We start from the raw sequence: 26,040 nt of genomic DNA, 5'->3' as shown, positions 1-26,040 counted from the left end.
CCACTCATTGTATATTGTTATATGGTATATTTTCATATACATTGTTTTAATTTGTTCAGTCAAATTGTAATGTATATTCTCAATTGTCTTTAATAAATAGTGATAATATCAGCGCAGTCATTAATTTAACAAATCTTAGAGCTGCACTGCAATCTGCATGCATCCTACAAGTGTGGATTGTCATTCCTTCATGAGCTGAAAGATGTATGAAAGGAACTCGACAGGGTTTTAAAAATGGGCACCCATTTATATCTAATAACGTTAGCACCCAGCCAGAGTTGTGCAGTAGTAAGCTTATGTGCAGCCAGCAGAGAAGCTTGTTTTGGTCAGCAGTATCCAAATGCATTTCCATATACAAATATGTAGTTCTCAACAAGTTAATAAAGATAAGATAAGATTGTGCTTTATTGGTCACTGACAGACATTTGGATGCCACTGCAGCAAGTACCAAGCTCCACTTCCCACTAGTCTCATAGATTACTTTTCACAGACCAAAATGGGCCCATGACCTGTAGTACACCAGAGAGATGCCCTCGGCATCTGGCCAGTTTATTTGCTTACCTGCCACGAAGACCGGTAATAATCAACATGTAGGCCTTGTGTCATTGCTAACGGATACAAACTGGAATATGAAACTTTGGACATAGCAAAAGTCTGCGGATAGCAGCCTCTTGGACCAGCCGCACATCAAATGTGCTTCTGCTGGGGAATGTTCCCAGCCCCAATGTGGTGTTGGGGGTATGTAAGAGTGCGTGTGGATGATAGTCGGTTTAAGCAGCCTCACCTGGCCTGAACCAGACTGATTGGACTCAGGGGCTGGGAGAGGCCGCACACCTTTTGCGAATAGAGCCCTCATTGTGCACAGGTTAAACCAGCCATCAATGCACACACTGTGAGATCTCCTGAATGGCAACATGGAGCACCAGGTCATGCATCATTGTCTACAAACTTAGTATAAACCGGATTTCCAACACCACCACCCTGTTTCCTTGTCCGGAGGAGCCCAGTAGAAGAACTTCATTGCAGAGTATGGCAGCCACCTAGGTAGCATGTAGCATTGCACATTTTTACAGTGTGAGAATGAAGAACTTTAGGAATAAAAAAACTCAAACTGGCAACTGTGACGCAAATAGCATAGCTTGTCGGGCTGGATGGGTGAGTTGGAGGGCTTTTTAGGAATGTTGAAAGTAAGATCCTTGTAAACAAAGGCCTCGTTCAGGAAAAAGCGCCACAAATCTGACCATAACAGTGAAGAACACAAATCACATTTGATCTTTTCAAAGTGAGCATTTAGGTTTGCAGTGTGATTAAGCACAAGAGAGAGGTACGGGTTGACCAGCATTTATCAGTTATAGGATTTTCTTTTATTTAGAACATTATGATATCACTATTGCTAAGAATTGACTAAATATATGTCCTGGTTACTTTAAGCTACAAGCTTGTTGAAATGTTTTGCAACATTAATGTATAAAAACAAGTTGTATGGCTGTAGACAAAGTTTAGTTCTTCAGTTACTTCAGTTGGTCGATAACAGCTCCATTTCCCTGACAACTAAAACCATATCAAATTGACATCATCAAAAGCTAGGCCAATCTATTTCGTCAATACAATAGTGAACTCCTTGGAGAGCATTTTAATAATTTATTGTGTCCTAATGAGCTGGCAGGGGACTGGTTTAAAGAACACACCATTAGCTTCAAGCGGAGAGGTTAAAGAAGTTCAACAGTTCTGATGGATCCCTTATGACATGGATCCTTACAGCCTTGGGTATTAGCAATCCAACATTCCTCATCTGCACTTTAATTGTAAACAACTACAACTTTTACAATACTACTGTCGCAATCAGTCTTCGTTTTATTAGTTTTTTCCTTTCAAAACCTCCCACATATATATATTTGTGAGTTATAATTATCAATAGCAAAAAAAGTAACGCTTGTAGCCAATGTTCAGTTTAATATATTATGTATTTGAGTGTAAAAGTCGTCCATACCATATTTATTATGTCAATGCAAAGCCCACACTGCAAAAAATGAAAATCTATAAAAGTGTAATAAACTTGAATTTAGCATTTTGGTCTTATTACACTTGTTTTTCAATGTATTTTCTTAGTAAGACTGAATATTGTTAAGATTATTTGACTTGTTTCAAGAAAATTCCTCTTTTTCATCCTACCTAGATAATAAAACTAATTCTGAGCAGCTTTTTTCTTAAAATAGCACACATTACAGACTGAGTCGCGTTAACATTTAGACTGTGAGTACATTTTTACTTGTTTCAAGACAATCCATATTAACCTATTTTAAGAACTGACCCCATCTCATTAAGATATTCCAGCTAATCAACTGTGATTGCATTCAAATTGATAGGGTCATTGAGATTGTCATTCATGATTTAGCTTTGAGATTCTGAACCTCACCGGTGGCCCGTTCACGTTGCAGAACAAAGTAAACTACAATACATCATAACTACAGTACATCATACATATAAGCTTATTATAATAGAAGCTCTGCCTTAAGGATTAACATACAGTAAATAAAGCAAACTATTTCGCTGATTCACTCATTTATTTTAATAAATCATACCTTCTCATACAACAAAACGTCAGTTAGGTCATATTTTCTCAAAACATATGTTTTACTATTGAATGGTACAGGGTGGTATGCAGTGTAATCAGGTAGTTTTTCTAAATCTATAAACTCTGTTGCCTGTGCAGCATTTGGCACAGCAATTTCATATGATTGTAAATCTGTATCCCATTTCAATGTGTCAAACACTTGATATTCACAGCAAAATAAAGATGAATCAATAACATAAATATAACTTATTAGTCCAAAAATAGGGAGCCCATCATTTGAGTCTGTGATTATTAAAGTCTTTCCACTAATGTACTTGTTGCCATTAAGAGACATCCATTTCACAGAGATTACATGATGGAAACTGTCAATATTCAAAAAATCTCTAATCTTTGAACCGACATATGCCTCTGAGGCCTCTGATACCGCTGATGTGGGGCCTAATTCTTTTTCATGAGCAAATATATTGTTTGTTTGATAGGTACTTTCGACAATTTTGCTATGATTTACAAGAGATTTGCAGACATTTTTATAATTTAATTTAGAGGACCACTGTTTAAAAAAACAATGCTTAGACTCAAACCTCATGCACATGTGTCTCGTCAAAGGACCCAGTGCTTCAATTTGTGAGGGTAAATGTAGCATATAATGTTGCTTAGGGGTTATGTTGTTGTCTGGGAAAAGTTGCCTAAATTGTTTCAGATGCTGCTCTATCAATACTCTCAGTTTTTGTAAGGTTTCCGTCATCACAATAGGAGCAAAAAGAATGTGAGTTATTTGAATTAATTCGATGATAAACTGTACATAGACATTGTCCTTGATGCTATTCATAATAAAAGGGAATATCTTCAGAAATATCAGCATCTGTCCAGAAGACTGTTTTAGTTTGTTATCATCAGAAGCCATTGTACTCACACTGATTGGACATGGCTTGTCTTTTATATCCCTGTTTGAATATGGAAAACCTTGTATAACTGAATTTATAGAGTCTAGATCAATATGCCCTGACAAAATAATGTGCTTTAATGCACATTTTATTTCCTGTTGCACAACACCCTCAAGCATGATGTGCATTATATCTTGAGGGGTTTGTTGAATGAGATCATAGCCTGGAAAATGTAAAAGTTTACTCCTTCTTTTTATACCATAGGTAGTCATGAGGGCATTTTTAAGAGAGTCTGTACTGGCCCTCTCTATTTCTCTGCACTGCCTGATGTGACTTTTTAATGTTCTTGGGGTAAAACTATTTTCATCAAATTGGTTTTGCATTGTCTCAAAGTCACACTCACAATGCCTACACTTACTGAAAGCAAACCCAACTCCAGATTTAAACCCGGCCAGGTCATGCTGAGCAGGGGTATCACCACATATTGATATTACTGCACCATATAATATAGTCTCACTATTTCCAACTTGAATGTTGACACCATTGTACAGTTCCTTCAAATCCTGTTCAATTCTTGTTAATATAACATCAGCACCAGCCTCTGAGATATCCTTAGCTTTTGCAATGGCAAGAAGTCTTATGGCAGCAAGCTTAGACCTAAACTTGGGGTTTATGTTTCCTACAGTATAATAAAACATGAGTAACTTGTTCTTTGAGGCATGGGGTCCAAGAGGGTTGCAAATCTCTATTTCATCAGAATACAAAATTAACTGTAAAGCAGTTGGCTTAACAGAAAACAATGGATGAGTTCTGAAAAGGCTGCCATTCACAATGTCACGGAGATATCCATTTTTGTTACAATTTTCTGGTGGATTACTGACCATGCTAAAAATTCTAGGGTTGGATAGCAGTTGCTGTAGACTCTTGATGAGAGGAACATAGAAAAAAACTTTGTTTCTAATGGTAAGAACCCTTGAAGAGCCTCGCTTAACTCTACACAGTGTTTGTGAAATTATAACCTCCTCTGGTTCCACTGGTTGAAATAGTTCCTCAATGGTTTGGTCCTGCATGTAAGTTGTAGTCAAGTTGGAAAATGGATCTGGAAAACCCTCAAACGTTGCCAAAATCTCATTTCGGAGCTGGTCAATGCTGACTGAAGGGTCATGTCTATCAAAGACATCCATCACTCTGTCCTGCAAGGTTCCTACAACAGCCATTTGTAACTGCTGGGTTTTCCCTATAATCCTGTTGGTATTACCCTGTAGTGAGAAGAGGCAGAAAAGCACACTATTATGGGATTACAAAGACTATGAATGACAGGATATGGGTGAAAACATAAAATGTGTCACTCAGAAGAATTTTAAGTATTCACATCTTTTATTGCAAATACAATTTAAGTAAAAATGTGATCTGTCCTCAGTGAAACCCATAAAATCACAAAAAAGCATATCCTACCCGAGAAAGACAGCAAGTTTCACGAACATCCACGGTAAAGGCGGCTGCATGTCTGGACAATTCCTGTTAAAGTAGCAGATTCAGCTTGTTAAATGACTGTTGTCAAAGTTGTTTTTGCCAGTGCCACTTGCATTACAGACAATGATGCATTCTGGGTTTGCTCAAATTCACCACTAAGTTTACACCGGCGTATGGGTTATGCAAGTGGTTCCCAAAAATGTTCTAGGACCTAAGAATGGGTTACGCAGTCCACATAATTGGCCATTACAGTAGGCCCTATCATAATTGACACAATGCCATCAGGACTTACCTGCCCTTCTCACATGACCTACCCCAGTAACATATTAAGACTATTATGTCAAGACATAAACATTCCTAGGTGAATGCTTTGAGCACATCTCATTGGGCCTAAGAAAAAAAAAAGTTTGGTTCCGGTTGGTTGTCAGGTTAGGTCATGGGTCGGTAGGGTATTTATTTATTTATTTATTCATTCATCTATTTATTTATTTATACGCTGATTTTTTTTGTAACTGTAGCATAACTTACTTATAACAACTATACATCTCGTCTACTTCTCTATCGTGTGTGTACCAACTCGCAGACAGCGTGCGTGCGGCAGATACACAAAACATATCAAAGGAGGGGAGGGGCTTTCCACGTTACTTGACTTGTGGATCAGAGCAGAGGGGAAATATTCTAGTGTAAATGAAAGAGTAAAGGAAAACCTCGGCAAAAACATTTCCCTTCTATCCTACTGACTGAATGGAAGCCTTCTTCCAACATGACGAGACGATAATAATGTTCATTAAAAATCGCGAATACTCATAATGTTGTCTATTGCATTTCGAGTCGGGTGGTCATCTGTAGGCTACTACTGTGTGTGTCGGTGTCGGTGCAGATGTAGGCTGTGGCCAACAACGACAAAGTTATCATTTGACAGGCCTTTTCAGGGAGAGGTTCGCTATGTAAGAAGAACCTACATCGTATTAGTTTGCAAGACTGCTGCGAGGCAAGTTGGTTTAAAAAGAAAGAGCTACAACGCTAACTTGCATGTTGTAGCATAATAACGTGAGAGAACAGGTGCATCTACAGAATAGGTGCGTAACTCTGCGGTGACATAGTTGGGCTTTCCTAATATTCTACGCGGAGATGGAGACACTGGCGTGTGTGTGTATTGCCCGATGCGATAGTCTACGATGCAAACTCAACCGGAACCAAAACATTTTTTTCTAGGCCTTAGCTATCAACACCAATTGATTTGCATTCATTCATTACAAATGGTTGAAGAAATTCGATCAATGTTTGTATGCCTACCTTTTCCTTGTTAGATCTCAGTTGTTCAATCCCCCCGCTCTCCTGGCAAGCGTCATCTTCTCTAAAGTCAACCTGCGTTGTGTTCTGCCTCATATTGGTAGTTGGAGTAGAATCTTGAACTTGGTGGGTAGCTGGAGTCATACAGTTGGAAAAAATAGGTAGGCCCATGTCGAATCGTTCACCCCCATGGCACCTTGAGCTAACTGGAATCAAATCCCTGGGAGGACGACCATTGGCGAGGTACGCTGCATGCCTACGCTTGATGTGATAATAGAATGAATTGAATACCCGGTATTCTTCTTTGCACCCATCGATTCCACAAATCACACGGAAGTTTCGACTACGTCCATGCGCCGTGTTAATGTGGCTTAAAAACACTTTTAAAGTCAGTGCAATAAATGCAAAGCAAATCACACATCGCCAACCAGCCATCCTCACAACGTGTTCCTACCTAGGCATTGATTGATTGAGATCCCGCGTTTTCGCTTTCCCGCTTTCTCGCGATGGACAATTCCATACAAAACCGGGGGGTTGGGGTGACTGACCTAATGTGAATTGTGTGATTGCACCCAGCCTCTTTTACCCAAATAGTCAATTTCTTTAACAAAACTGGAGACGAAACTTTTATTGACTGCTATAGTTGACTACTTCATAACTCTTCGATTTTATTTCACAATTCCATGCACTCCCAATTCGGGCTGACTTGGATTCGCCTAACGACTTCTCCGTTTAAAAATATATGCGCGTTCTTTTTACCCTGGCTGCTGCTGCTGCAAGGACGTGAGAAGAGGAGATATCAGAAGATACAGATACGCTATCAGGTGTGTATGAAACTTTCAGACCATAGAGGGTTGGAGATTATTTCAGTCAAAGATCATTTGAGTACATTTTTAACGGAGTCGAGGTTCCGGTAAATTAAAAAAATAAACCTATTGGAAAAGGGGGCCAAAGCTTCGTGCACCTTGCACAATCTCCAGATGGCTAATGCTAACTATGATACCTTTTGTGCAGTTTGCCTTATGTAGTAACCTCGCATGATATGTAGTAACCTCGCATGATATATTTTACTCGGCTAATTATATGTTATACATTCACACGCTGTCTTTTGTTGGCAATGGTTGGCATGAATGACATCGTCAATCCCCAAGTATAAGGTTTCCCTTTAGTCTGCATGTTAACACGTGGGGGACGCATGAGCATAGCGACATCGTCCTCGCATTGGCCATTTTTGGTCTCAAACATGCTGTTGATTACTTTGACTAATGCGGCTATACTCCGCCGTAAATAATGTGAAGTGTTAATGATTATACTTTACCTAAAAAATTCTGCCTGGTTTTAAAGGCTGGCTCTGCACGATTTTCTGTCTTTAATGTATAGCTTGTTTTGACAGTATTTTGTTTTTATTCACAGTTAATGAGTGACTTGTTTCCAGCTGCTTTGCTCACAACGGGCATATGGACGGCAATATGGATAAGTTAGACCGTGTGGCCAAAGACATCTTAACAGGTAATCATGATAACGTGATACAGTGCAACCCGGTATCACGAGATCTCGTGCTCATGCGGACGAAACGCGTTAATCTTTTGAATCGTGTCCCAGAGCACGATTGTTCGACTTTTTTCGTGAAACGCATCACGAAATGTTAACCAATGCATTCTGAATGCACATCCTTCACAACTATATTCTTGGTCATAACTATCAAACCAAACATCCTTCACATTCGCCGAGCAACGATTATTAAAGTAAAATGCACATTTCTCGCTAAAAATGTTTACATAAACACTTTTAATGGCGTAACTATGCTAAAATATCATATTTTCCACCCAGAATAAAAAGTATGTCCGCCATTTTCACAGAAAAATATCCTAAAAACTATTCAATAGGAAAGATGCTCGCAGCGTCTATCCGTGACTACGTCACGGATAGACGCTTTTAATGGCGGGTTACGCAATTAAAAGTGTTTATGTAAACATTTTTAGCAAGAAATGTGCATTTTACTTTCATAATCGTCGCTCGGCGAATGTGAAGGATGTTTGGTTTGATAGTTATGACGAAGAATATAGCTGTGAAGGATGTGCATTCAGAATGCATTGGTTAACATTACGTGATGCGTTTCACGAAAAAAGTCGAACAATCGTACTCTGGGACACGATTCAATAGATTAACGCGTTTCGTGCGCATGAGCACGACATCTCGTGATACCGGGTTGTACAGTGATGATGGTGCTCATGTGTGAATGTAAATTAAGTGAATGTGTCGATTTTTTCTCATTTGTGTATCTGCTAATATCATTAGTTCATTACAATAGGCTTGTATGAGCTTGCTGAGTGGGATTTAGACAAATGGGACCAAAAATATTTGGATCAACAAATACTGGATCAGATCAGAAGATAATGTGAATGTTGCTGTGAGTAACAAAAGTGAAAGTGACCTTATGTGTCAATCTTGCTGTCAGCTTTGCATTCACTATACAGTTTTGTTCGCCCTCCTGTCTAAGGCATTCAGCAAGCTCATACAGCAGACTTGAGCCACAATAAATTCCTGCTAATACTTCCTGAGATACTTTTCACTTACTCTTTAATAGAATCTCCCACACACTAAAATAATGTTAAATGACAGTCACTGGGGCATCAGTGAACCTCATCTGTTGATTAATCTGATTCAGCTGATGTTCTGTACCTTTTTTCTCTCGTTTGTGACACAGCTGCCAATGTCGATATGGAGGCACTGAAGATGCTTTCGAGAGAAGAGCTTCGCGACCTCTTCCCAGGGCCTGACCATTTTTTGCGAAGAAAATCTATATGGGATCTGTGTCACCCTGTGGTAAGCAAAGTTTTTTAAACCTCATTTACAATCAGTGGTTAACTCATTCATGCCAGAATGCTGTGTAGCACAATGCAACACGCTTTTGTGTCATATCCATTGATGGCAGTGGATAGAGGAACACAGTTTGCATACACACAGTAGCCTACATGCACAGAGACTACGGTGGAAAAGTACTTGACTGGACTGGGGTTTTGTTAAATGTCTGTTGGGGTAAATGTCTGTTGGGGAGTTTGAGGCAAAGTTTTGTATTTAGGCGATTGGATTCAGTTTTGTTCATGCTCATATCTAGTGTGCCACCCACTAACCATGTCCCATTATACAAACACACCAAGGTTCTTGAGGAGCTGAGACGAATAGTGGCGAAGGACAACGTGCATTATGTGAAAGAGCTGAAGGAGCGCTGGGCAGACTACAGAACCAAACTCTCCTTTTATGGTGTCTATAAGAAGGTCCTGAAGCCACCGATGGGACTACCTGCTGGTAAGGTTTTGCAATCCTTCTGAAATTACAATTGCAAATTGCACTATTTGTTGTTTCACTGAGTAGCTCCAATTACTCTGTCTCTAAGTAACTCAGTTCTCTCTCTCTCTCTCTCTCTCTCTCTCTCTCTCTCTCTCTGTGTGTGTGTAGATGAGCAAGCCATTGACCTGATCATCTCCCTGCCAGATATGTTCCCTTCTGGTTACCCCGCACCAAAGAAGTTGTCATCTCCATCAGAGGCACTCATTCATGTTCTGCGGGTGAACCAACTTAATTACATAACCTTATGCAAGATAAAATATTTATGTAGCCTATGTATCCATCCTTATTATCATTTAACATTTGACAGGTTTGAGCCTCACTCTGACTTCACCATTAAAGTGTCCTTGAGCATTTGAGCATAAAGTCTTGCTTTATCTTTAGCTTTATCTTTGGGCAGCCATGGTGTAATGGTTAGGGCGTTGGACGGTAGATCACAGAGTTGCCGGTTCAATCCCCATCCTTACTAGTCTCTTCCTCCCTCCATGGCTGAGGTGCCCTTGAGCAAGGCACCAATCCCCACATTGCTCCAGGGACTGTAACCAATACCCTGTAAATAGGCCTAACTGTAAGTCGTACTGTAACTGTACTGTAACTGCAAGTTGGATAGAAAAGCGTCAGCTAAGTGTAATGTAATCTTGTGTTGATGTTCAGCCCACAGAGGCCCCAGAAATGTACCTGAGAAGACGGCCACTAGCCACACCGTTCATCCTGGTAGGAGAGGAGGACTGCTTCCTCTGCGCCGGAAATGCCCCTGTTGTGTCCTTTGATAGGAGCAGTCTTGCTGAGTCGGTCCTGTACGTCATGGCGTACTACTACGCATTTCGCATGACGTATCCAAAATGTGTGTCATCGGTTCTGTTATTCCTTCAGACCGAGGTCTTGGGTGATGCAATTCATGAGAAAGACCAAACAGCAGCTTTTAAACGTGCCAAAGCTGACTGGCAGGCCTTTCTTAGGTAGGGTGTATGTGAGATGCACGCTCAGGTTCATGGTTTGAATAGTTCAGGTTGCTCAGGTTCATTGTTTGAATAGGCCCTGTCTCGATCATATCTTCATTGTTAGGCCTGCCATTCAGCTTTGGCATGTGGTTGTTGTTGTTTTTTTTTGGGGGGGGGGGGGCTGCTAAAATCGTAATAAAAAACTTTTTTTTGAAGTTCTTGTCAAGTGTATTTTTCCCATACATTCACTACACCTAAACAAGAAATTAATTCTAGATAAGAGAATAAGTATTCTAGATAAGAAAATCATACTAGTTTTAAGCCTTTAAATTAGCTAGTATCAAGTACATTTGCCTTGTTTTTAAGCCTGTTGTATGCTTGTTTTGAGCAATAATTGCTTAGAGGACATTTAATTCTAAGCAATAATGGCTAATAAATGAGAATACATTGCTTAAAATAAGAGAAAAAATCTTAACAAGTAAAAGAAAAAATAGATTTTTATACTTGATTTAAGTTTTTTTGCATGCTTACTACTTGGATATTATTGTCTTGTTTTAAGAAATCTTACCAAGTCCCATTTGCTTGCTGCACTGGCAGATTATTTTGCTCAAAATAAGCAATTTTTCACCTAAAACATTGCATTTTTTTCTTATTTTTTAGAGGGCATTTTTGCAGTGCATGCAGCTTGTCTGCACCCTTATTTTTACAGAGAATAAAGACTGTTTTGTGGTCAGCTTGGGCACTTGTGTGTCTGTCTATCTTTCCCATGAAATGTAGGCTTATCCAGTAACAAGGGTCCTGATCGCTGCCAACCCCTCTTCCATTGCTTGAGTCTGCCCTCTTGTGGCGTAACCACTCTCTACCTCTCGTTGTCTTCGAAGACTCCAGAACAGACCAGAGCTTCTTCGGGCGGGAGGTGTTGCAGCAGTTTGGCATAGAGCAGGGATCGGCAACTTTATGCAGGCTTGATAGCAGCAGCGTAATAATTTAGTGCGAGAGAGGATATATATATTTATTTTTATAATTGCCAATCAAATTACTGAAATATATTTTTTTTAGCCAATCAGATCAATCGAAAAAATAATTTAGCCAATTAGATCGCTCCAAAGAATTATAATATATTTGCCAATCACATCCGTCCCAAAATAAATCTTCCCACCAATTCAGAGAAATTGCATGACATAACACCCGCTAGGTATCTAGTATGGTCTGAGGAAACAGCTTGTCTGTGGTCTACAACTTCTGGCAGTGTACGCGCTATTCTTGAGAAAAGGGTCTACTACTTCCGACTGTTCTGAAACAAACATGGTATCGATCAAACTGAGCTAGCTTGGGGGGGGCGGCTGCTCTGCATTGATGTAGGGCTGGGCGATGGATTTTTTCAAACCAAAGACGAAGCCTTTGGCCAGAAGGGTCCTCCCCCCAGATCCTGCAGGACCCCAGCACTGACTGGGTGTCCAAACTGTGCCCTGCTGAACCAGGAGCTGGAGAAGTATTGTGCGTTGATAAGAGGAGCGCAGAAAGTACTGGACGGCTCAGACGTTCCAGGACCTTCCACCACCATGGAGGCCTCCGTTCTGACACTGGTCTTTAGTAGATCTTTCAGGATCACGTAGAGGATGTGAGGACAGTGTTACAGCGACTTTGGCAGCACGGAATAAAGCTGAAACCCAGTGTGTGAAGTGTGAAGTTTCCAAGCATAAGATCCGCTAATTGGGCCGCATAGTGTCTGCTGAGGGAAGTCAAAGGGACCCTGCTGATACCCTCGACGTGAGAGCAATAAAGGAGAAGAGGCCACGTACTGTGGGAGAGCTGAGATCAGTCATGGGATGACTTAGCTACTACCGACAGTACATAAAGGACTTCTCCCACATTGCTGGACCTCTGTATGCACTGACTGAACTGGACCCTGGATCAGACAAACAAAGAGACAGAAACGAAAGGACAAGGAATCTAAAAGGAAAGAAAAACCCTGTTAAACAAAACGCTACAACCTCCCCTAATGTTCTGTCTCAGCTTGAGCAAATTAGGTCTGAAAGGGCTATGCTCAAAGATCTTAAAGCTGAAGTGTCTCAAATCAGAGAGTCCATGCAAAAGCCCCAGTACACACCTCGACAGCAAACGCCAGCAGGTGGAGCCAATGTTACAACTGTCCCACAGTTTTCAGGTAGGCAGGTCCAGGATCAGGCACAGGGGTACTGGTTCACACCTGGCTCCAGACACAGAGGAGCCCAGTACCAGCAAAGGTTTGCCCCTCAGCGCAGCTTCCCCTGGCGTATGAGAAGATGTTTTGGCTGTCAACAGAGTGGAACTGAGGAGTATTGCATGCACTGTTATAGGTTTGGCAGCAGCGAGCATTTCCTTGCTGGTTGTCGAATGAGGGGACAAAGACAGTTTGGAGGTGAGGCTTTAAACGGGGAAAGGTCGCTCGCATGGGACAGGGAGTGACCAGTAGCATCGCAACATCCCAGCGGGGCCTCCAAATGTTACGCCCCTGTAAGGGGGGTATAGAAAGAACAACGAGGACGCAGTATTGTTAGTTGAAGTCCAAAGTTGTATTGATGTTCACAATATTCAATAAACTGCATTTTTCATGCAATTTCAAATATTGGAAATACCTGTACAGTATTCATAAAGTGGTAGTTTCACAATATACAAAACTCAATACACATAGCAATTTTCCTTTGAACAACTTTCAAAATAACATGTAAATAAGCAGCATATTAAAGTGTGCATTGTTTGAGTACTAAATACTACATTTTAATCTTTTCACCATGACACATTTTTCAATAAAGCATTGTTTCAGCTTAAACACACTGACAATACTCTCTAACGACACTTAAACGGAATACAGTGCCAGCTTATTCTATTACACATTGGCATATATTTTACACATTAAATTAACACAGCGCCAACACGCATTGTGATGAAATGGCGGACACTTTCTTACCACGCGCCTGCCCGTGTGATGCTGCTAGCAAGCACGGCTACGGCAGAGCGACTCCTCCGTGTTCAACCCAACTACTTTTTCAAACATTCCATGCACGGCTATAACCCTCTCGGCCTGTTCCCTAGCATTAAAACATAAATACATAAACAATCACACAACCACCGTTCTTACCTGTAAGGGGGGTATAGAACGAACAACGAGGACGCAGTATTGTTAGTTGAAGTCCAAAGTTGTAACAGCCGAGGAGACGGCAAGCACGCTATTCCCCTACAGGCTGAACGAGGCAAAACAAAAGTAATCGAACACAGACCATTTAGAGATTGAACTTAAAATGAGGTGAAATAAGGAAACACTACAACAACTTTCCTAATTTAGCTGTTCAGAATAATGTTGTAGCAAATAAGCAATAATGCATTTTTTTGATAAACATTGGAATAAACAAAAACATTTTACCAGCATCCCATTATACCTGAAAAGGGTGGAGCAATGGGTAACAGATAATAATAGAGTGAAAACTCCGGTTTTGCATTTTGAAGCATTTTTTACTTATTTACTGCATTAAGCATTTCTAAACATTTTGCTGCAACACATATTTATAACCATTACATTGACATTTTACTAAAAAAGGTACTTTTTTTAATCGATTATTGACCATAAAATCGAATTACCATTAAAAATCGATTAATCGCCCAGCTCTACATTGATGCCAATTAGAGCAGTCTGCCTTGAGAAATTTCATGAAACAAATCACCGTCAAGGGCTCCTTCCAGCACTTTAGCTTTAACATACTGTCTTGAAGAGAAAAATACTCTCAATACTTTGATTATAGGCATCAGATTGACATTTGAATGAGTTTCCTTATATTTTATCTAGATCTTATATAGTCTTATATAGTATTTAAATAGCAGCATCTTAATATTTAACAAAAGTAGTCTCAAACAAAAGTACATTAATAAGCAGCTATATTGTGGTATTTTAGTATACAAATAACAAACGTCAAACATATTTCCATATGTCTAAGCCTGACGTTGAGGCCTCTATAATTCGTTTCTTTGTGTAGTTGTTCTAAAGAAAGAGGTTGCATACTTTATTATTCATCTTCAGTTTTGTGCTGAAAAGAGAGTAGGTCTTATGTTTCTGCCTTTATAATTTGTGCATATCATTTGGTTTTTGTATTTGGTTTTCTTCATAGAACAATGTCAGTTTTGTTGATAGTGGTAATTTTAATCAGTGATGTCACACTTTTTGTGTGTAGCCTCTGGTCTTGTAACTCTTTAACTTACATTGAGAGGCCTATGTGTTAGAACAATTATATAATCATCCAAATATTGTAAACCATGTGTACTGTAGCCAGTGACAGATTTGGTCGTAACTGTCTTATCATTTAATTAATATAAATGTCAAAAGTATGTCTTAAAGCTCTATTTCACGTCTTCAACCGTTCGTAGTATTTGGGACAAACGGGGTCTAAGTAGCTTACAGTACATGGTTCAGACAGACCCTCCAGTTTTCTAACAGACGCAGCTGAAAACCATGAGAACAATTGGTCTGTGTCCATGGCTCAGAAATCCTTCACACACACACACACACGCAAACACACACACATACACACACACACACACACACACACACACACACACACACACACACACACACACACACACACAGCTCTCCTCTTTTCTCTCGTTTTTTTTCCTTCTCCATCTCACTGTTGGTTCTTTATCAACAGTGATGCTGGTGGATGGTGACGTCGCTGACCGACCCTCTGGAACACAACAATCTCCACATAAATCCAAATGACCCCCTCACGGTTTTTCCCCCCCTTTTGGTCACTCTTCTGACTTCTGTCCTCATTTCTGTCTTAGAGAAGCATCTTTCTTACTCGCATTCAGAAATATTTCATATGATTTGTTCATGATCAGCTCATGTTTTCACCTGTGCTGCATCTGTTATAAAAATATATATAACTAGAATGGCGCCCAGATAAAATATGGCACCATTTTGGACATACCTTTTATTTTACTATTTACAATCTTTTTGTAAATAGTAACAATCCAAATTGTTTCAGTCTGCCTCTCCATCTATTTCCATAATGTTATCTATCAGATATGTGGAAAGAGCAAACACACACACACTCTTTCAATACACAAAAACGTCATGGTATCAATTGACATTCTTCAATATGGTTCACTCTAGCTCCTCCCACAGGGACCTCCAAACAACACACACAAAACACACACACACACACACGCACACACAGAGAAAGGCAGTGTTACACGCCAAGTCTACTCCACACACAATGACACATCCACGCACACACACCCACACAGAGTCAGATGGAGGTAGGCAGGATGGCCATCGCCACGTGTGCTGGTTCTCTCCTGCATTGGACGGCCTTCACCCTCCTCTCAGGCAAGACACTTACCTAACTGTATTGTGACTTTGGGCAAGCAGGCTTGCCTGTATGGGCACTCTTCTTAAGTTATGCAGCTTCTTAGACACTTTCCAATTGCTGCTATAGACCTCTTTTTTGTGTTTTTAGATGGAAAAGGCAGTTCTTCCATTTATTTTGTTGGATTTGTTGTTTAGGAATATATGATGCAGCTTTCATGGATGCTTTAGGGTTTTAAGTTAGACCAGTCAGTCCATCCCTTGAGCTGGTTGAACAAATAATATAATTTCATGATTTAGTTATATACCGGTATATCCCTCCCCATACAGTATCTTATTAGTCTGTGATATGTTTCATTGTTTTCGTAAGAGGGCTTGATTTGGTCATACTCTTGCAGTTAGAAGCATACTAAATACCTTGAGGCATATTAACAATTAATAGAGTCATGCAAATATTTTTAAGCACATTTAGCTTATTGTACCCAGTAGGTGAGTTTGTCAGAACCGCCTCACAAACACTAAAGGTTAACATCTAATCATTATTATTACTATCTATAATAGCAGTCATCGAAGTAGGCCTATTAGTAGTAGTAGTACAAAAAACAGAGGCCATGGGTTGCAAATATAATGACTTAAATAGACCTGCTGCTGCTAAAATCGTGTTTTCCTCTGGTCAATGTATTTTGGAAGCCACAAATCACCACAAAGATGTATTTTGCGCACCTCACAAATCAAAGTTTTTGTTTTCGTATTCCAGCACAAAATTCACTCCTACACAGTACCGGGATTCAAAGCTGTTATAGTGCTTGGGGTGCAGGTGCTTGTTCATCACAAGGACATCTGCAAATGCAGGATGGCCTTATGCTAACAGTAGCCAACTATCAGGATTAGCCTCTTAAGGCGCTGCTAAGCATAGACAAATGGCAAAAACAGTAGACAGACTGTTACGTTTTTAGGATGCAAAACCTTCATTTCTTAACTAACCTAGCCTTATATGTATTCTTATAGGCTACTGAGTTTCTGTGTGAAGGAAACAGCAAATTGATTTTACATCCTTAATGGGCTCCCAATTTGCTTTTGAGGATTTGCTGATGTTCCGCATGTAGGCAATTTAGTTATTAAAATGAAACTATGATTATTATCATTAATCCTAATTAACATTCTAATTATAATGCTGACAGGCAGATAGTGATAGTGCTCAGTGTGTTTACTCCCAGCTCAATGTTCATGGGTTCAAAACCCAATGTCCACAGTGTAACTATATGATTAGTAGGCCTACTACACCATTGATTCAACCCATAACACAGCATTACTAGCTTAAAATATTTTTGGAGGGAGTGCTATTTATTAAGATTGGGAAATCCCACAATCTCTAGAAAGCATTAATTTCAACTAGGCTGGATCTTCAAAGCTGTAAAGGTAGTTGCTAAGGCCTGTCCTACTGACTTAGTAGGGACAGTACTAGTAAACTACCATTTGTGTATCATTTGAGTCTACAGACGTGAGTGACTGTTTTGAGATTAACTGTGATTAAGGTACCTGACTTAATTTGCATAGCTGATAAATGTAATTATTACCCTTGCGCAATATACCTAACGACTATATGCTCCTGAATTATGTACAATTCACTTTGAGTCACTTTGGGTTAAGCGCCTGCTTGATTACTAATCGTCAATCATTAGTGATCATTAGCTGATGAAGGCAATCTTAATCAATCACCCTGTAGCTCCCTGGTCGCCGCTGGTGTCTTCCTTCAAAGTGTCAGAGGGGGGCGTCGCCTCGCTGTCCTGTCAGTACTCCGTGAAGCGCTTCGGCCTGAGCCGCGTGTGCTGGGGGCGGAGCTGCGGAACCTTCTGGTGCAGCGACATCCTGGTCCAGACCGACGAGACCGGCATTATCTCTAAGGTGAAACTTGGCTAACCCATAAAGCGTGGAACACACCAGCCCAGGGGTCAGCAACCTTTTCAACATGCAGTGCCAGTTTGACATTTTCTCGTTAATGAGTGTGCCTTAAGCAACAATATATTAAAAATTAAGCTAAATTATAACACAGCGATCAAAAACATTTCCAGAAGACCTGGAATTGTACTATTTCCATATAGTCCACAATCATGCATTAACATTTTAATTTTTTTTTGGTTGTTATATTTGCAACATGGGCTTACAGATTATAATTACATGTGTCCCATCTTAAAACACCATTTTCAGAAACTCATTCAAAAACTGTGAGAAATGTGAAAAACGAGAATATATGAGAATGTTGGAACCATCCACATCAATATCTTTAAGACATGTACAGCTTTGCAATACCATGTGAAGGCGATGCATACAGGCCACTTGCAACAATATTTTAAATATTTTCTTCCCTATTACTCACAACATAGGTTTAAAAGCTATTAATTGATCCCATTTCAGAACACTGCTTTCTGCAACTAATTTAAACATATTTGCACTGGGAGGAAATGCCCAAAACAGAATAAAGGGCAAAAAAAATCGGTAGTAATAATTATGCTGCCGCATTGTGCTGTGATTTTTTAAATAATAATAATACAAATTTAAAAAAAAGTGTGTGCCAATGATTACGCTGCCCCGTGCCAGTGGTGGCACGCGTGCCTAGGGTTGCCAACCCCTGCGCTAGCCCAACCGTTGGACATCTGAAATGTTTGGGGAGACTCGGATGAGTTCGGGAATTTAACATGCCGATTCAACATGCAAAGTCTGAGAGCGTTGGCGGTCTGAGGATTGATTCTCTGATTGGTTGGGGCTGCTAGCATGGATCCATGCTAGGGTTGGTTAAGCATGGTTCCATGCTTAAGCATGGTTCCATGCTTAACCAACCCGCTCTCGGGATACGTTGTGAACGAGATACCCACTTGTGTGTTGTATTGAACATGTTTCAAGTGGCGGGTGGGAGGGAGTACCGCCCTCGACAGCCCCATTAATATATTTATATATATATCAATTATATACGCTGTAACATGTACATTGGTTGTGCATGTTTTATTACATGTTTATATTTATACCTCAAAAATAAGTTGTAAACTTCGATGAACCACTCGCAATTCACTCCTCTACATTCATTGAAATGTTGCTGGCACTGACATTGAACGCGTGGCCAAGCGGTGTATTGTGCACGCGTGCTCGTTGCCGAAACAGAAGGTACCACTCGAAGTAGGTCGAACTGAACAACTACGCAACGTTTGTTGCACCAAGTGGATGCTTCATAAACACAAATAAAACAGCGGCTGGGCAGTGGCTCATAAGAAACCCAGATTTACACAATACACGTTGATGGTAAAATAGCGACCGCAAACGCTTATTTATTCGAAAAGAAGGCGATGATCTGATAGCAAGCATAAAAACATTATATTAACGCAGCTATGTCCTGGCTGTTTTGAAAGCCAGATTTATAAAATATCTCCATAAGACCATTGAACAATGTAGGCTAATGTGCAAAGTTGTCTTGCCTTGAATTGATCTTGCGTGTTCTTGCGCTAGGAATTTACACTGATGAAACTCCTCATCATGTCGTGTACATCCATCTCACGAATCGCCTCCAGATAAACATTGGCTTGATAAACGTTAGGTTGGATTGGGTGCTCTTAGCGTTAACTTCGTCTTCTCTTGAGTCTCATTTATATTGATAAACGCTACCATTGTGTGCGCTGCTGTCAGTTCTAATTTCCCTATTTTTTAACGTATTCATGAAGAAATCTGAAATCTGCCTTGCGCCGTTGTCATGCGCTGTGTGTGTGCCAAGGGCGTTTCTAGGTTTTTGAAATATCCGGGGCTTAGCCCAGAGGGAAAGGGAAAATGATCCTCGGCAAAAAAGATTCTATGCTTTATTGCGCTTGCCCATTTTTCATAGTGCTTTACCTAAATATACAAAATACGCAGTTTATTATAGCTTTAAATAGCTACCTGCCTGCTGTGCTGCTTATCCCCAGACATCTAAAGTCCCATTCAAGTAATTAAGAGGTAAATGAATAGTAAAATGAATACAAGTGAGATAGACCTTACCTATATATATATTTATATATATATATGACTGGGGAAAGGATAGGTTAATCCACTTGAGGTGGTAAACAGTCTGGTTATGTTTTTAAACCGTTTATTCTCTTGCCAGATGGACTATCTAGAAGGACTCAGCTACTTTATTTTGAAATGCCCCTGGAATCCCCAGTTTGTTTTTAGTGAAAAGCAAGCAAAAAAAAAAAAAGCAAGTTGATTTTTTATTTATATATTTTTTTTACCCACAAATTAGATTCTAAAAAAGATCCGGGGCTTTAGCCCCGAATAAAACAGCCTAGTGACGCCACTGGTATGTGCTCAAGTGTGTATTCCAAAGACCTATGGTGTGTTCACGTGAGACCTTTCCCGTCTGACTAAAAATGTGTAACCGCCACTTGACCACTTCTAACTGAAATGTGTAGAACATGACCAACAAAAATGTTGGTATGTATAAAATAATTAAAATATATATTATAGTTGTGATCGTGCAGGTGCTCTACCGTTCACCAGAGGGTGCTGCAGCACCCCTATTTCCCACAGCCTTGTGTACAACCATGACTCTGCTGCCCCCAGGTGACGGACAGGTACAGGTTAACGGGGGACGTGCTGGATGGACAGATGGACCTGTCTATCCTGAACGTGAGGAGGACGGACAGCGGCCCGTACTGCTGCAGGGTCAATATCAACGGGATCTTCAACGACAAAAAGGTGGTCATGAACCTGCGTGTGGTCAAAGGTACATGCAGGCACCTCAGGAGCTCTGATGAATCACCATGTTTTTCCTGATGTGTACGTTTGTTGTGTATATGCCCTAGAAAGATATACGTATTCGAAGACTGCCTTCAACTAACATAATTCCTTAAAGGTTACATTTTAATCCATGGCATTTTGCACTTGATTCATATGTTGCAATGGAAACCAGCATAATCACTTGTGCATAACGCCCCATTTGCTGTGCACCTTCTTTATATGGTTTCTATGTAATCAACCTAGCATTCAAAGTAACTATGCAATAGACTACAACTATAGACAGCTGATTTCCATATCAAGGAATAGCCTTATGTTTGGGTTGCTGTCTAGGAACACCAGGTCGTTATTAACTTATGAAATGACGTCTGTCATCCCTTCAGTACCAGGGTCAATCACCAGCACCACACCGAGTACCACCGCCATGACTGAACGCGTCACGACGGCCCCATGGGCTTCCACCAGTGAGTCCATGTGTTGGGTTGAGCCAAAGGTTCAATATGTTTGTAACACATTTTATTTAAAAAAAAGTGTGTGTGTGTGTGTGTGTGTGTGTGTGTGTGTGTGTGTGTGTGTGTGTGTGTGTGTGTGTGTGTGTGTGTGTTTGTGCGGTGTTCCTCTGTGTCCCATTGCTCCAGCAACGTGGAGGAACATCTTGTCCTCCCATCTCGAGCTCTTCAGAAGAAACTCCACCCCCCTGCATTCCGGAGCCGTCATTGTGAGTAACAATTGATTGTATAATATCATAATAATAATAATAATAATAATAATAATAATAATAATATCAGATCTATAAAAGGTTAGACACCTACAGAAGTCCATTCCATTCCTACGAGGGATGGGCATCCTTTAATAATAATGTGTTTCACTTGTTCTCTTGTTGTTCTATCATCTGTGTTACATATTCACAGAGCTGATGCTATGATGATTCGTGTGTGTGTGTGTGTCTTTGTGTGTGTGTGTGTGTGTGTGTGTGTGTGTGTGTGTGCATGTGCGCGTGCGTGTGTTGTGTTGTGTGTTTGTGCTTGCTAATCATGCAACGTTAACCGACAAAGAAAGTATGCAAACGTCAAACTGCAAATGTATTTCCATGTTTTTCGGCTTGTAGTACCTTCTCGTTTCAATCCCTTCCCGTTTCCTCCATGTTGTCTCCGTTAGATGGAGGACTCTGTGCCCACTCTGTCTCTCCAGATCAATGTCCCCGTGCTCTCCCTCTCCCTCTGTCTGCTGCTCCTGGTGTCCGGAACGCTGATTGTCCTTGCCTTTAAATGTAGGTCCCTGCGTGTGACTTTACTCAACACACACACTGCAACGTGCACACTGAAAATGTTAAGTTCAACAATGGGCCAAAAGAAAGCAAAATGCATTCCCAAGCAACTACACAAGGTTATCACATCGGAATAAACAGAAATTCCGCTGGAAGTCTGTCCAACGAATAAAAAAACATGAACCCCAGCTTTAATGTTAAGCTGAACACATGGAAGAACATGTCCTGTTAAATGAAAAGATAACTAAGACAACGCAGAAAACACATGGCATGAGGGATGAGACATGAATACAGCTTGTAAATAATATCAAATTAAACGGAAACCTTGAAACTTTGAATAACGCAATCATTTTTACGCCTAATACCTTAATTCACTACATTGTAAAAATGTCTGCGTAGTATCTGCCTCGCTGTTGGTTTCAACAGGTTAAAGAGCAACAGGACACTTCTGTTACTGGTTTTAAAGAGCTCTCCAACAGCAAATGTAAGACTATGGCACAAAGCATGTATCTGCCATTCACTAGAAAGTGAAGTAAAAAGGAATATACATTCTACTCTAACACTTACATGCCAAAACTAATATAGGCCTATTTTAAATTCCTTAATTGCATGATATATTTGTATGCATCTTTTTTTTCCTCAGGTGGAATCCATAGAAGAGCTTCAATGAAAGGCTGGTGAGAAAATACCCTCAGCGATCGGCAAACGTTTTTAATTGCACAGATAAGATAATGTGGAGATAAACGTCACTATACGGTGAACTTGATTCCCAGATGGCAAATTTAGATGTCGCAGCAGCACAGTACAGCAAAAAGATTCAAAGGGAGTCACATTATTAAACAAGAATATCGTGAAATTTACAAAAAAATACACAAAATAATAATTTATATATACAATATAACTAGCTGTGCTGTGATGGACTGCGTCAGAATGACAGCTGGTAAATGATATGGAGTCATGGTTCACGGAGGCCGTACTTGAACTCCTCTGGTTGGTATAACATCTTCTTCTCTTCCAGTTTCTCAACCAGGGAACCCCCCCACATCATCTACGAGATACGCCTGAGGAGGCCCATTCAAGAAAACATCTACACCTTGGACTGAGGTCTGAGGCAACGCTCTCAGATTGCTTATCCCCGACATTTTGTACTGCTCTGATAGACTGTTTGACCTGATCATATCCTGTGTGTATAGATCGTAGGCATAGCTCTAAACAGTATTTTATGTTGTCTTTTGTTTTTATCTGCCCTAATGAAAGAGACAGTGATGACATAGTCAAGAGAAAAAAAATGAAAAGATGCACGTAGGTCGAAGTTGAGTCTGTGCCGTTGCCGGTTGCCACAGTTCAAGACACTGTGGCGCCTGGTGCCCACTAGTCTGTGAACACGTAGTTAACACCCTCGCGGGTGAGCCACCAAACCGCCATTCACAAAATACCAACTTTGTCACACATCTGCATGTAGTGTTTCCTAATGGAAAAAAGTCTGCTTGTATTCTGTGGGGTCAGAACAGTCTCATTAATAATGATAGCACAGAAAAGGATTCACAAATGTATTTTGTGATTTATATATGAATTGCTCTCTTCTCACAAATACATTTCAATGCAGACACAAATGGACATCGATATGTATAAATGTAAAATAATTCCATGAACAAAAATAAGTTTCACAAACACATTTCTGATCCACACACAAATGTCTTGTTTTAAATAAATGGTATATAAATCCATAAATATATTAATTAAAAAAATATTTGCAATTTTCATCAAAAATGTATTTGGATGTTGTTACATACAAACTGTTAAACTTGAATCAACAAGACCCTTTTCATTTGTGAACTTTTTTGCATTTGTGTGTGAATTGGTCTGTATTTTTGAGACTCTCCTGACGTGGCTGGATTCACAAACGCATTTTTTTCAACAAGGAACTCTCTGTAGCCAATCAGATGCCTCCCTCGTTTTCAGCCAGTCACATTACTCCAGTGACTGTTTTTTTAGATTGTTGGTGCCGTTAAAGTACCATTAATAATCGTTTACTACTTTAACGGCACCGACAATCCCAAAACCCAGTCGAAACTAGATGGAAAAAGTGTGTAGTTCAAAACGTGACGCAGCTTTTACTTCTTCGCCACCTAGAGATTGTTATGTACGATCATTCAAAAACACCATGTTATTTCCCATAAACATTTGATCGAGGGAACCGGGAGGCTCGGAGGCTGGACTTATTCTTCAGAGGTCGGGATTGCAGTCATGTGATTGGCTGAAAACGAGGGAGGCTTCTGATTGGCTACAGGAGTTCCTTGTTGAAAAGAATGCATTTGTGAATCCAGCCACGTCAGGAGTTTTAAAAATTCACATATAAATACAGACCAGTTCACACACAAATGCAAACAAGTTCACAAATGAAAAGCGTCTTCTTAATTCAGGTTTAACAGTTTTTATATAAATGTAACAACATCCAAATACATTTTTGATGAAAATTGCAAATATTTTTTTAATTCATACATTTATGGATTTATATTACATTTATTTAAAGCAAGACACATTTGTGTGTGGATCAGAAATGTGTTTGTGAAACTTATTTTTGTTTATGGATTTATTTTACATTTATACATACCGATATCCATTTGTGTGTGCATTTAAATGTATTTGTGAGAAGAGATTAATTTATAATAAACCACAAAATACATTTGTGAATCCTTCTCTGAGCATTCATTATTAATGAGACTGTTCTGACCCCATAGTATTCAAAGCACACATGATGAAAATAAATGTTACAAACAATAAATCATTTGATGGCTAAGACAAGGATAAATGGTCTACTTTTCATTGCATGACTTCTCGGGGTTCTTTCCTTCTAGTTTGGAAATATTGTAGCCTAAATGATTGTGTCCGATTTCGAAATGTGAAATTGAAAACGAGTTCTGCGGTTACGTAACCGCATGTCATTTACTGTGGCCGGAGAACCACTTCAACCATATCCATGTGAATGGTTGATTTTAAGCAGTTGGCGTTAAACTAATTCCACTCACAAAACGACTAAAAGCAACTATACAACTCTAAACCTGCAGGCCAATTATTAATATAACTTTGAAGACTCGTAGTTGTTAGCTAACTTACTACTCTTCCAATGTCATGCCAAAAGAAAATTCAACGATGCATCTCGAACACGGCATTAGCCAAACACTTACCGTCCAACTTCTAATAACATAAATTGGAGGGAAAGGACGATAAAGAGCAACGTACAAGTCGGAGAAGTAGGTGAAGGGGGTTAAAAGACTACTTAAACTACTTCTTGCAACAACAAAAAAATACACATATTCAGGAAAGATTTTCACTGTCTGGCACATAACACACAATAACAGTATCTAAAAACAAACGTTTCGTAACGTCAACGATTTCATGGCATACCTACATATAAGGTTGATTTGTGTTTTGATAATCAGGCATCTTAAAAATGTATATTTTCCTGTGAATATGGCTCCCTCTATTGTCCAAAATGAGCATTTTCATAAAATAAGATAGAAAGCGCTGTGCTGGTGATGGCATGGGAAGAGTGGCCGTTGGTGCTATGATATTCATGCGCCTGCGAATCATAAATCAGTGCCCTTGTTTATGTAGCCTAAATATAGATATTTCTCTGGAAGGCACCTTAGGATGTGTCAGGCAATTTATTAAAATAGTCTTGATTTGTAGCATATATTTCAAACTGAACTTTTAATCCAAAACATCTCGGAGATCCACTAGATGGCGTCGTTGTCCTGTCTATGGCAAATTGAAAAGGCAAAAACGGACATCGGTGCAGGAAAGCGTGATGCAGAGAGAGCATGACCAGACAATATATAACAGGTTAATTGAGTCATTAATAGTCCACTATTTATTGCACTCATTAATAGTCAGGACTTTTGCACAATACTAGCACAGACATATTACATAATAAAATACAGCCTATGCCAATGATTCACACAGATTTGACGTGTCAAAAATGTACTTCTTTATAGAAGAAGTTCCCAGTCACCTTGGCCACTATAGCACATCCTTCAAAAATCCTACAAGAGAAGCACATCAGGCCTAGCATTGAGGACCTTTATGGCTGTGCGGCAGTCCCTGTTTTCACATGAGAGAACAGTTTAAATAATAATGAGTGTAAAATTGTTATCTAT

The 26,040-nt window shown here is 39.8% G+C and overlaps 1 protein-coding gene across 1 annotated transcript; it reads left to right on the top strand.

Annotated features, from left to right (window-relative positions):
- Positions 1 to 15,800: 15,800 nt before the first annotated feature.
- On the top strand, positions 15,801 to 22,983 carry timd4 (T cell immunoglobulin and mucin domain containing 4; the record flags this gene model as incomplete). Its single annotated transcript, XM_079737484.1, has 8 exons — positions 15,801 to 15,876; positions 17,582 to 17,760; positions 20,440 to 20,602; positions 20,997 to 21,077; positions 21,252 to 21,331; positions 21,772 to 21,883; positions 22,524 to 22,557; positions 22,899 to 22,983. 8 exons carry the CDS (start codon positions 15,801 to 15,803, stop codon positions 22,981 to 22,983), a joined length of 810 nt encoding a protein of 269 aa, XP_079593610.1.
- Between the last annotated feature and the right edge of the window lie 3,057 nt (positions 22,984 to 26,040).

Source organism: Pollachius pollachius (genome assembly GCF_949987615.1).
Source record: "Pollachius pollachius genome assembly, chromosome: 6".
Lineage (NCBI taxonomy): Eukaryota > Metazoa > Chordata > Actinopteri > Gadiformes > Gadidae > Pollachius > Pollachius pollachius.
This window is presented reverse-complemented; position numbering and strand designations above follow the sequence as displayed.